At 48.3% G+C, this 13416-nt stretch overlaps 1 protein-coding gene across 1 annotated transcript in view; it reads left to right on the top strand.

Annotated features, from left to right (window-relative positions):
• Window positions 1–1957: 1957 nt before the first annotated feature.
• Window positions 1958–13416, top strand: part of LOC147116977 (uncharacterized) — a 61197-nt gene continuing 49738 nt past the window's right edge. The window contains exons 1-2 of the mRNA XM_085987194.1: window positions 1958–2110; window positions 10114–10237. Of these exons, the coding sequence (XP_085843320.1) occupies window positions 1958–2110; window positions 10114–10237 (277 nt within the window). The remainder of the gene's footprint in view (window positions 2111–10113; window positions 10238–13416) is intronic.

Here is a 13416-nt window from a genome sequence, read left to right as displayed (position 1 = left end):
AAGAAGAGCAGGAGTGTTCTCCCCGGTGTCTTGGCCAATATTTATCCCTTAATCAACACCACTAAAATCAGATTATCTGGTCATTATCACATTGCTGTTTGTGTGGGAGCTTGCTGTGCACAAATTGGCTGCCGCGTTTCCTACATCACAACAGTGACTACACTCCAAAAAGTACTTCATTGGCTGCAAAGCGCTTTGGGACATCCTGAAAGGCGCTATATTTATTTTTGAGATACGGTTTGCTTGGACTTCCAAAAAACTGTTCCATCTCCAGCTTTTTTCCGGTTCTGATGAAGGGTCCCGGACCTGAAACGTTAACTCTGTTTCTCTCTCCACAGATGCTGCCTGACCTGCTGAGTATTTCCAGCGTTTTCTGTTTTTATTTCAGTTTTCCAGCATCCGCAGTATTTTGTTTTTGTAACAGTGATCTTTTTGAGCCCCTTTTTTCTATCTCCCCCACACTCCCACCACCACGAGTGGAAGCGGAGAGGTTTTGTTGGTGAGGGCTGTTGGTGTTTCTCTCTGGAGGAAGAGCGATTGCATATTTTGTGCAAACGGAATGTGAATTAAGCTTAAACTCCCGTCAAATCTGTTGATCTCCATGGAGATTAGTGCAGCAGAACCAGAAACGCCAGTAGTTATTCTCCAGCCTGATTGTAAACCCAGTGATGCTCTGAGGTTCTTGTGCCTGTCAACTTGCGACTGGCCCATTCTTCAAAGAAAGAAAGAATTTCTATCGCGCCACTTACAATCTCAGGAGGTCTCAAGGCTCTTTGCAGCCAATGAAGTACTTTTGAAATGCAGTAACTGTTGTAACATAGGGAAACGTGGCAGCCAATTTGTGCACTGCTCGTTCTGACAAAAAAAGAAAGACTTGTATTTATATAGCGCCTTTCACAGCCACCGGACGTCCCAAAGTGCTTTACAGCCAATGAAGTACTTTTTGAAGTATAGTCGCTGTTGTAATGTGGGAAACATGGCAGCTAATTTGCACACAGCAAAGTCCCACAAACAGCAATGTGACCAGATCATCTGTTTTAGTGATGTTGATTGAGGAATAAATATTGACTAGGCCACCAGCAATAACTCTCCTGCTCTTCTTCAAAATTGTGCCATGGGACCTTTTATGTCCACCTGAGAGGGCAGACAGGGCCTCGGTTTAACATCTCATCATCATAAAGAAACTACAGTACTCATGAAATAACGCTGGACGGCCAGCTGGTGGCGCCGTCCAAGGAGTATAAATACTCGGGCGTGGGCCCAGCTTTCCAGGGACATTTTGTAAGACAGGAACTAGTGAAGTACAACTAGACCTCCATGTTCTGAAACAAGTCGATTAAAGCCTTGCTTTATACTCAAACCCAGTGCGTAGTGAGTTTTATTACGTCAGCCTTGGTTTAACATCTCATCTGAAAGACAGCACCTCTGCATCAGTACTGATTTTTGTGTTCAAGTCTCTGGAGTGGGACTATAAACCCACAACCTTCTGACTCAGATGCTTCTGACTGAGCCACAGCTGATCCAACTTGCAATAAGATTAATGACCAGATAGTCTGGTTTTAGGTGAGGGATAAATAGTGGCCAGGACACCTGGCCTGCTCTTCTTTGAATAGTGCCATGGGATATTTTACATCTATCTGCGAGGGCAGTCCGGACCTCAGTTTATCTTCTCCAAAAGGCAGCACCCCCGACAGTGCAGCACTCCCTCACTGCTACACTGACGTGTCAGTCTATGTGCTCAAGTTCCTCGGAGGAAGTGTGATTGCTAAATCTGAGCCGAGGCTGACACCCAGCATATTCCTGTTTCCCCACTGACATAGAAAAACTGCAGATGAAAGAAATGTAAATACGCGTGTAATGTTTGAAACGTTACAGTACCTTGCACTAGTTATTTTTTTCATTTCTCCCTCCCCTTTAAAAACGTTTCACACAACATCAATAATTACAATAGGTTCACATGTACCTTTCATGTGAAGTGTCCCGAGATCTTTCACATGAGGTGGAGAATAAACACGGAGCAGGAATTGGGACAAGTGTTGAAAGAGATAAGGAGGAAGTTGAAATAGACTCAGGTGTTCCATGTAGACGCAATGCTCAGCAAAGGCAACTGGTACAGCACAACAGTCAACAAAATCAAAAGAATGTTGAACTCTATAGCTTGTTGGCAAGGCCGGCATTTATTGCCCGTCTCTAGTTGCCCTTGAGAAGGTGGTGGTGGGCTGCCTTCTTGGACCGCTGCAGTCCGTGTGGTGAAGGTACTCCCACAGTGCTGTTAGTTAGGGAGTTCTACAATGTTGACCCAGCGACGATGAAGGAACGCCATCAGCTTGGGATGGCGTGTGACTCGGTGGGGAACTTGGAGGTGTTTGTGTTCCCGTGCATCCGCTGCCCCTGCCCTTCTAGATGGTCCAAAGGACCGCCATGGGAAATGGAATCCAGCATTGCTGGACAATTGGCTGTGGTGGTGGCTGATTTTGTGGGCAAACAGATTTTCATAATCATCAGTGCAAACATCAGAACTTAAACTATGGCCTCATCTCTATTCTGCCTCTGTCCAGTTTAGGGTTTGGATAAAGTGAAATTCCTAATAATCTCTCTCATTATTTCTCTTTTATCCTCTTCTGTTGTCTCTTCCTTTTCTCTGTCATCTCCATATTGTAATTCTGGGAGAGATTTGTTTCTACACGCATGTTGGGAAATATTGAGTTCCTTGAGAAGGTACAGGGGAGGACAGTGAAAATAATATCCGGTCGCAGGGTTCTTCGTTGACAGGACAGGCTCAGGATAGAGTCAGGGTTATTTTCATTAGAAAAATTCAGGCTTAGAAGAGATGTGATCGAGGTTTTCAAAATGATGAAGCAATTAAGTTCTGGCCAGGTGGATAGAGAGAAAGAAAGAAAGGAAGGAAGGAAGGAAAGAAGGACTTGCATTTATATAGCGCCATTCACGACCGCAGGACGTCCCAAATCGCTTTACAGCCAATAAAGTACTTTTGAGTTATAGTCACTGTTGTAATGTAGGAAATTTTGAAATTGATTTGAGATGGATAGGGATGGAGGAACTAGGGAGCATGTGTGTAAAATACCTAGGCAAGGAGTTAAGTGTGCGGTGGTCATTGATTTTTTGTAACCCATGAAAAGGGAGTTGGACAAGTTCCTGAGGGAGGGAACTAAGGGTAAATTGTAGGGTGGATGAGACAAGTGAGATTTCAGTCTCCTGGAGCTTGATTGGTTGCCTTAGGGAGGTCAGAGGCGAATTTCCCAGACTTTTATCTAAATTGGCTTGGGGGCTTAACGCCACTCCCAAGAAATGGCGTAATTATGGGGTAAGGTCAGTGGTGTGCGAGGCTGCACCATGCCTGGATGGGGTGGGCTCGATGGACCAGGTGACCTTTTTTCATCTTTCTTTTTGTGTGTTCGTATGCTGTACATCCTGAGCAAGTGATTCTACAACAGGGGAATCATTCCAGGAACAATCACAAGGCCGGTTGTTGACTCCTGTCTAACTACTTCTAATAATCAACCGAGGGAAACAAATATTCAATAGAGATAAGGCAGGTTCAAACAGTTTGTCTTAATGCCTTACCACTCTGTGGTGCATTGTCTAGTGTCCTAGAGGTGCGTTTACACTAATGAAGTGCAGTTGGTGATGACAAATGAGCGTTTCACATACCATCGGCTGCACTTGTAAATATAACTAACCCAATGAATCTGCGATCAAATGGAAGCTTCCTGTCGCCACAAGCTAAACAGGAGGAGCTGGTCCCACACCTCGTCTAACTACCTGATCTCTGCATTTAGCATCCAGTAGGCCGACGGAGATTGACCCTGGGGTCAAATATAAATGGTGGAGTTCACTCTCTTTAGGGCAGGAACAAACAAAGCAAGGGTAACGTAAAGGTGATTCTAGCTGAGAGCTGATGTAAAAAAGAAAGACTTACATTTATACAGCACCTTTCACGACCACTGGACGTCTCAAAGCGCTTTACAGCCAATTAAGTACTTTTTAGAGTGTAGTCACTGATGTAAGTCACCCAAATCGGAAAGATAGTGATGAGGAAGGCCATTCGGCCCATCATAGAATCATAGAAAGTTACAGCACAGAAGGAGGCCATTTCGGCCCATCGTGTCCGCGCCGGCCAACAAAGAGCTATCCAGCCTAATCCCACTTCCCAGCTCTTGGTCCGTAGCCCTGCAGGTTACAGCATCCCAAGTGCACATCCAAGTACTTTTTAAATGTGGTTAGGGTTCCTGCCTCTACCACCCTTTCAGGCAGTGAGTTCCAGACCCCCACAACCCTCTGGGTGAAGAAATTTCCTCTCAAATCCCCACTAAACCTTCCCCCAATTACTTTAAATCTGTGCCCCCTGGTTTTTGACCGCTTTGCTAAGGGAAATGGGTCCTTTCTATCCACTTTATCTATGCCCCCCATCTTAGCTCATCCATCCATGAAGAACAGCATCCAACTGTTTCTTAAATGATTCCAGTGGTTTTACCTTCACTGCTCCGCCCAGAAGTCCACTGATGTGCCTCAATAAATCCGAGACTCGATGTTAGCGAAACAAAACAAGGCTTTTATTGACTTAGAAGGTAACACACAGGAGAGAGGTATCTTCCATCCAGAGCTCTGCCGTACTGGATGTGCTGCAGGCTGGGCCAGCTTACATAGGGGCCAGGTATGGGCGGAGCCCTACACATAGTACAATACAATGAGCCAGGTATGGGCGGAGCCCTACACATAGTACAATACAATGGTGAGGAAACGGAACAGAGGTAAGGGAAATGAAACTGAAACCAACCACAGTCACAGGCAGTGATGAATGGAATATTTCATCACATCCACTCCATGTGCCGATCACTCATTGTGTGAAGAACTTGGCATCAGGGACTGGATGTCGCCCTGTTGTGGCACACCACACTTTCTGCTTTGGGATCCAATATCCCAAAGCCTTGACAATGAGTCTCAGCAAGGCTGTCCCATCGAAGGCGACATCAAGCCCAATCCTACCTTTTGTCTCTCACTAGTTTGAACCTGTGCTCCCTTCTCCCACTGCCACGGAATAGATTGCAATAATGTTCTGGATTTGCCTTTTCGATACCGTGTGCCATTTATATACCGGTATAAAGTCATTTGGTTTTTCCAGAACTCTCAGAGGGTGACGTGAGGCAGCAGTGAAGAGATGGCAATTTAAAATGGGGAAGCAGGAAAATAAAAAGGAACCCAATAGAGGGATATTTTATCGGGTACCACTAGGCAGAAGAACATGTGGAAGTGAAGCATCAGAGAGAAGTGAACTTAAAAGGGGAACACTTGAAATAGGAAATGTTAAAAGGGAAAGGCAGCTACTAAACCAGTGGGGGAACCACACAAAGGAGCAATGGGATATCAAGCTACCCTGGGACTTTGACTCGAGATTATCTCGTGAAAAATCAACCACTTTAGTTACTGAGGCTGCTCCCATTTTGTTGATTGCATATGCTTAGAATTTGTATTTGTTTGTTTATTTGTTTTTATGAGAATATCTAAATATCATAATCTCAATAGTCCACTTCACTTCATAATCTGTTTAATGTCACATAGAGTCATACAGTCATAATGGCCCAGAAGGAGGCCATTCAGCCCATCGAGTCCGTGCCGGCTCTCTGTAGAGCAATCCAGTCAGTCCCCCGCTCTATCCCCGTAGCCCTGCAAATTTATTCCCCTCAAGTGCCTATCCAGTCTCCCCTTGAAAACATTGAGGCCTAGAAATTCACTGGCGCCCCATTTGGGGTGCCAGTCTCACCAGGGCGACGTAAGTACCGCCCCGGAAGGAGTCGCGAACGCCCGCCGGAAATTCAGTTTCAGCGCCCCAGACGGAAGCGCAGCGCTACTCGAGGCGCCTCGCATCCCTCTTGGGGCGCTGCAACTGAAAATCGCAGCGCAACACGCTGTGGCACATGCTGCGGCACAGCGCGCTGCGGTACTGCAGGCCTTCCTCCCCTTCTTAAAGGGGAGGGGCCTGCTGCAGCGCGATCGGTGATCGCGGGTGCCGGCAAAAGAGCCCGGCACCGAGGAGAAGTGCCGGGCTCCTGGGACACAGCCAGCACAACGCGGGGGGGGGGGGGGGTGCTCAGGAGGCTGGGGATGGGGGCGCAAAGAGGTGCTGGCAAGCGGCCAGCAAAAAAAATGGCCGCCCCGCACCTCCGCGCCTCTACCGCCGCAGGTAGGCCCCCCTGAACCGGCCGCACATAGCGTCCGGCGGTAAATCAGGGGGCGCTACCAAATTTCACGATCGGGGCGGTAGCGGGGCGCTGCGCACACCGATGACATCATCGGTAGCGGTGCAGCGCTAACGGCTAGCGCCGCCATTAGCGTCCTGCTAAATTTAGCGGGAGGCGTGGCCAGTGGCATTAAACCCACTAAGTGCCCTCTTTGGGCGCTAACGGGTGACGCAGCCCACTGAATTTCTAGGCCTGAGTGTCTCCGCTTCCACCACATCCGTCGGCAGCGAGTTCCAGGTCCTCGCCACTCGCTGTGTAAAAAAGTTTCCCCTCACATCCCCCCTGAATCTCTTGCCCAAAACCTTAAATCTGTGTCCCCGAGTCCTTGTACCATCAACTAGTGGGAACAGCCTTTCCCCATCTAGCTTTGTCAGGGTACAATTTAGCGGACACTGTGGTTTAGGTGTTTGCTGAAATGGCAGGATGTATAAGATTTGTGTCTCTTGACTTGTTTTCATCTCATTTCTCTCATCTCATTGAAACATACAAAATTCTTACAGGGCTTGACAGGGTAGATGCAGGGAGGATGTTTCCCATGGCTGGGGAATCTAGAACACGGGGTCACAGTCTCAGAATAAGGGGTCGGCCATTTAGGACTGAGATGAGGAGAAATTTCTTCACTCAGAGGGTGGTGAATCTTTGGAATTCTCTACCCCAGAGGGCTGTGGAGGCTCAGTCGTTGAGTATATTTAAAGACAGTGATCGATAGATTTTTGGATATTAAGGGAATCAAGGGATATGAGGATAGTTCAGGAAAGTGGAGATGAGGTAAAAGATCAGCCATGATCTTATTGAATGGCGGAGCAGGCTCGAAGGGCCAAATGGCCTACTCCTGATCCTATTTCTTATGTTCTCATGTTCTTATGTTTTCATGATCACATTGGGAAACAGTTAGCCAAGACAGTTTTGAGATAAGAGTGGAACAATGGAAGAATAGGATGACAATAGTTGGCATCTGTTGTTTTGAAGGAAACACATCCTTTCTGGGGGTCTTGTTCACAATAACACTTGTCATGCCATAATTAATTAGCACTGAGAGAGTTCGTGCGAATCAGACTATAAAGATCTCAAATAACAACAGAAAATGCTGGGAACACTCAGCAGGTCAGGCAGCATTGAGGAGAGAGAAACAGAGTTAACGTTTCGAGTCGGGGACCCTTCATCAAAACTGACTCGAAACATTAACTCTGTTTCTCTCTCCTCGATGCTGCCTGACCTGCTGAGTATTTCCAGCATTTTCTGTTGTTATTTCAGATTTCCAGCATCAGCAGTATTTTGCTATTGTATAAAGATCTCAAGCTTTTCTTAGTATGTTGTAGAGAGAGTCAGAATTGGAAAGAACAACAACTCTATGTCTCTACCTGGGGAAAGAACACGGGGCAGTATTGTTTAATTCTCTGTATGTCTACTGCTTAAAGATACTGTGTGTACCTGGACTTGGTCACAAAACAAATAAACGGAGAACGTTGTAAATCGTATTCTGGTGTTAGGGTCGAACTGCTTACAATCGGGAAAAACTCTCCTGCTCTTGAACACACGACTTCCTGGCTCAGAAGCGATGGTGCTACCACTGAGCCAAGGCTGACACCGAATCAAGCTTTCTGTATTATTGTGCTTAATATCATAGAATCAGAGGATCTTCCAGCACAGAAGGAGACCATTTGGCCTGTCCCTGCTCTTTGAAAGAGGCGTCCAATTTATTCTCACACCCCAGCTTTTTCCCCATTACCCTGCAAATTGATCCTCTTCAAGTACATGCCCAGTTACCTTTCGGAAGTTCCCATGGGATCTGCTTCCACCACCCATCATATTCAGATTATGCCATACTGTGCTCAATACTGCAATTGATAACATCCCCAACTGTTGCCTCGGGTGAGATACTTTCATATTGTGAGCTGGCATACTCTACTACAGTAGTACCTCAATTGAGAATGCCCAGACTTATTTCATATCGGATATTTTACAGCTGACAGAGAGGTGACTTTCGACCGTCTCAGTTAGATTCATGCCTGGACCCCGGAGCGGAAAGGACAGTGCGCTAAAGCAGCCTGACGTCTAGTCCCAAAAAAAGGCACCGGCTGCTCTTGCAAATGACAGCTGGAGGGCCATCATCAGCTTTCCGGAGAACAGCATTCTTCCATTGGAGGTGGACGGAGCAGAGGCTGCCTGCTGAAACCGGATACCCGTCGGCAGCTTGACAAGCTGGGTTTCTGCAGCTACACGGAGCGAAGGGGAATATGTAGAGAGGAGCTTCCTGGATCAGAGCTCTCTGAGTGCAATGGACAAGTGTTGCATTTGTAACTGTAACAACAACTTGCATTTATATAGCACTTTTAATGTCCCACGGCACTTCACAGGAGCGTAATCAAATTTGACACCGAGCCACAGAAGGAGATATTAGGACAGGTGACCAAAAGCTTGGTTTTAAGGAGCGTCTTAAAGGAGGAGAGAGAGGTAGAGAGACGGAGAGGTTAAGGGAGGGAATTCCTGAGGGAATTCCAGAGTTTAGGGCCCAGGCAGCTCAAGGCACGGCCGCTAATGATGGAGCGATGAAAATTGGGGCCGCGCATGAGGCCAGAATTGGAGAAGTGCAGAGGTCTCGGTGGGTTGCATGGCTGGAGGAGGTCACAGAGATAGGGAGATCCACAAAGAGGACAGCTGGAAGGAGAGAGAGCTGGGCCCCGGGAGGAAAGAAAAGGAGTTGCATTTATATAGCACCTTTCAGGACCTCAGCATGTCCCAAAGCGCTTTACAGCCAATTGTTAGATCCGTGTATCTTGATGTTGTGTGTCCTTCAATAACTAGACACGAGACTGCAGGGAACAATCAACAGGTGTTTACTGGATGAGGGTTACTCTAAAACTAAACGTACAGATCCCTACTCAGGGTTTACATACAGGTGTGGTCACTGCTGGTACTATAGTATACAGGAGCTGTAAAAAGTAGTTCTCCCCTTAAAGGTACATACACTACACCAATGAAGTACTTTTTAAGTGGAGTCACTGTTGTAATGTGGGAAACACGGCAGCCAATTTGCACACAGCAAGCTCCCACAAACAGCAACGTGATAATGACCAGATAATCTGTTTCTGTTATGTTGATTGAGGGATAAATATTGGCCACGACACCGGGGATAACTCCCCTGCTCTTCTTCGAAATATTGTCATGGAATCTTTTACATCCACCTGAGAGAGCAGACGGGGCCTCAGTTTAATGTCTCATCCGAAAGACGGCACCTCTGACAGTGCGGCACTCCCTCAGCACTGCACTGGGAGTGTCGGCCTGGATTGGGACTTCAACCCACAAACCTTCTGACTCAGAGGCGAGGGTGCTGCCCACTGAGCCACAGCAAGAGAGAGAGAGAGAGAACTGAGCTGAGCCCCAAGGTGGAAGAGCTGAGCCCGGGGCTGTGTTGGGGAGTTGAGCCGCTCTCGCTCTCTCTCTGGGACTGAAAGCTTCTGCTGACAAGAACCGGATCGAAATGGTTGAGAAACTCAGAAAAGAAAGAGAAAGTGGCTGAGATGCCAAGGGCTGGGTGTGTGGGAGACAGTAAGAGAGAGAGAGGGCTGAGTCCTGGCACTCCTGCCCATCTCCAGCAGAACCCACCAGCCCAGCAATCCTGGGCAAGAGCTTCTATAATATTGATGCAGCAGAGAGCGGAGTGGCCGAGGAGCCGGGGTGGGACAGTGTGTTTGCCTTGCAGTGTGTGTGTGATTAGACTGGCCCAGTGTGTTCCTGAGACGGGGAGCAGTGTGGCTGATGTCCATGTCCGTGTCCCGCTGGCCCCACTGAGCCGCGCCCGATGGGGAGCGGCAGCTCCAGGTCTCGCCATCTGAGGGAGGTTTGCTCCTAGCACCTGGACAGCACCAACGGCCTGAGCCTGAGCCTCGCCGGATCCCACCTGCTCACCGGCAGCGAGGACCGCACGGCCCGCCTCTGGGATCTCAGGACTCACCGGTGCTGCATGGTCTTCGCAGGTAACCCCGAGCTATCTCTCTCTCTCTCTTTCTATCTGTCCTTCCAGCTTAACCTGCGGCATGGTGTAGGGTGCCAGGGGGCATGCTGGAGCTGCACTCCATGCTTTATTAGCTAAAGTCCCAGTTATTGGCTTTGTATTTTGCATCATACCGCACAGAAGGAGGTCAATTGGCCCACCCTGTCTGTGCCGGCTCTTTGAAAGAGCGATTAGACCCAATCACTCCCCTGCTTTTTCCCCATCGCCCTCCAATTTTTTTCCTTTTTCAAAGTATTTATCCACTTCCCTTTTGAAAGTTACTATTGAATCTTTTTCCACCACGTTCCAGATCATAACAACTCGCTGCATAAATACAAATCTCCTCTGGTTCTTTTGCCGATTAGCTTAAAAATATACCTCTTACAGGCTAGATTTTCTTCATGCATGTTCAGTCAGAACCAGTGAACCTTTTAAACTATTGACAGCTTGCTTCCCCGGACCAGTTCGACACGTCTCCGCCCTTGCCTCAGCTCATCCGCCGCTGAAACCCTCATCCATGCCTTTGTTACCTCGAGACTTGACTATTCCAACACACTCCTGGCTGGCCTCCCACATTCCACCCTGTGTAAACTTGAGGTCATCCAAAACTCGGCTGCCCGTGTCTTAACTTGGACCAAGTCCCGTTCGCCCATCACTCCTGTCCTCGCTGATCTACGGTTAAGCAGCGCCTCGATTTCAAAATTCTCATTCTTGTTTTCAAACCCCTCCATGGCCTCGCCCCTTCCTATCTCTGTAATCTCCTCCAGCCCTACAACCCCCCGTCCCAGATATATCTGCGCTCCTCTAATTCTGCCCTCTTGAGCATCCCTGATTATAATCGCTCAACCATTGGTGGCCGTGCCTTCAGTTGCTTAGGCCCTAAGCTCTGGAATTCCCTCCATAAACCTCTCCACCTCTCTTTCCTCCTGCCCTAATTTATCCTTATGTGGCTTGGTGTTGAATTTTTGTCTTAAAATACTCCTGTACAGCACCCTGGGACGTTTTACTACGTTAAAGGTGCTATATAAATACAAGTTGTTATTGACTCCCCTACTGACCCTGTACTGTGTCCTCACAGACATTAAAGATACCAACAAATCAATACACCCGCAAAACATTGCTATGCTTCATTTTCAGTTACTCTGCAACTTCACTCTCTAACACCATGGGGGAAAAATTCAGTTGTTTGCACCTCCTGTTAGCGCTTTAAGAGGGCGCCAATTGGGGCGCAAAGCAACTAGAGGCCGGGCGCGGCGATGTTTGTGCCGCTCGCGAAATTAACTAGACATTTTGCGGTGGCGCTAAACGCTACCGCCATGATCTCCTGCGCCGGCAGAGTGTGACGTCAGTCGAGTGCGCGACGCCCCGTTAGCGCCCTGGACCGGATATTGAGTGGCGCCCCCTGCCTTACCGCCTGCCGCTAGCAACGACAGGTTGAGGGGAGCATTATGCTATCAGAAAAGGACTAGGGGAGGGCTATTTAAAGGCGACCGCTTCCTGCCTTTTTTTATCGGTGACATTTTTGCACCACGCATTCTGAGAGAGAGAGAGAGACTTCTCTACCACAGAAGGCAGTAGAGGCCAATTCATTAAATATGCGTTTCTGTAACCTCACTCCATTGCGTTCTCTCACCCACACTGTAGTGTATGTACTTTGCAGAAGGAACTATATTCTGCAGCCCCTGTATACTGCAGTACCAGTAGTGACCACCCCTGTATATAAGCCTGTGTAGTAACTTTTGCATAGTAGTTCCATGTTGTCTCCACTCAGTAAAGACCTGTTATAACCAACTCCTGCAGTCCGTGTCTCAATTACACATGGACATAATACTGGCGACGAGCAGATCCGAACTTACCTGCAGTCTGCACCACCTCATGGGGCTCCATCCCTGAAGCGAAGTTGTTGGAGGTCGAGGCCAGAAAGAAGAAAGAAAAAAAAACATCAAACGAACAGAAGAAACGGGCGTCGACCGTGGGCATCCGCCTCTGATTCATCGGAGTTGAAGATTTGCAGCAGAGGCTGTTGAGAGCGGGGCTTGGTTATCCTGTCGATGGTGTTTCAGCTAATTGGGCTGGTGGCAGGTAGTACACTGATCCTTCCTGGGCTGCGGCGGTCTAGAGCTCGATCGGGTGGCTTTTCAACGGGGCCGAGCAGCGTTGTCAGGAAGAGGAGAGAGAGAGAGGGTACTACGAAGCTGGGCAGCGTACAGACCCGAGAAGAGGGAGGCAAGTGTCCCGCAGGGTTGCTCCGACGACGGGGAAATAATAAAAATTAGAAGCGCAGAAAGCCGCGAGGAGCTGCAGTTTGCTACGGGAACCGTGGAGAGCGGCGTTAGCAGCAGCGCGGGGGGAAGTGCGCGAAGACCATAGGGCGTCGCCATCAAGGCATAAAACGCCAGCAACAGCGCTGGCAGCAGCGGAGAAGACAGAAAGCGCGGGAGGCGCCATCTTAATCCAGTGGGGAAGAAGGCAAAGCGTGGGAGGCGCCATTTTGTTAAATCGGGGAAGAAGGCAAAGCGCGGGAGGCGCCATCTTAGATTTCCAAGATGCCGAAGACTGGCAATATCACTGCCTTCGATAATGCAATAGAAGACTGGACCACGTATGTGGAAAGAGTCGAGGTATATTGCGAGGCAAACGAAGTAGCCGATGAGAAAAAGGCATCGGTACTACTAAACTTAATGGACGCAAGAACGTACGGCCTATTGCGGAACCTGATTACTCCAGCCAAACCGAAGGCGAAGAGTTTTAACCAAATTGTTGATATCCTACAGGAACACCTAAATCCTACACCGCTGCTGATAGCAGAAAGATTTAAATTCCACAGGAGAAATCAGCATAAAGATGAGAGCAATGCTGATTACCTTACGGAACTACGCAAGCTATCAAAGCACTGCCAGTTCGGAGCAGGACTGGCAGATACCCTACGGGACAAATTTGTCTGTGGACTCCTGAGTGAAGGAACCCAGAAGAGGTTACTCTCAGAGAAAGAGCTGACGCTAGATAAGGCCTTCAGCGTGGCAGTATCGTATGAAGCAGCAGCAAGGGGAGCTGCGGAAATTCTGCAAAAGCCACAGGAATACGGCACCCACGAAATGACACGGGGATTTGAAAATTGTTATCGCTGCGGCAGAACAACCCATGACCAGAAGGACTGCGGGT

Source organism: Somniosus microcephalus, chromosome 5 (genome assembly GCF_052327205.1).
Source record: "Somniosus microcephalus isolate GS21.2 chromosome 5, FLI_Smic_1.0, whole genome shotgun sequence".
In the NCBI taxonomy this organism is placed as follows: domain Eukaryota; kingdom Metazoa; phylum Chordata; class Chondrichthyes; order Squaliformes; family Somniosidae; genus Somniosus; species Somniosus microcephalus.
The sequence above is the reverse complement of the archived record's forward strand: the minus strand, read 5'-3'. Positions and strand labels throughout refer to the sequence as shown.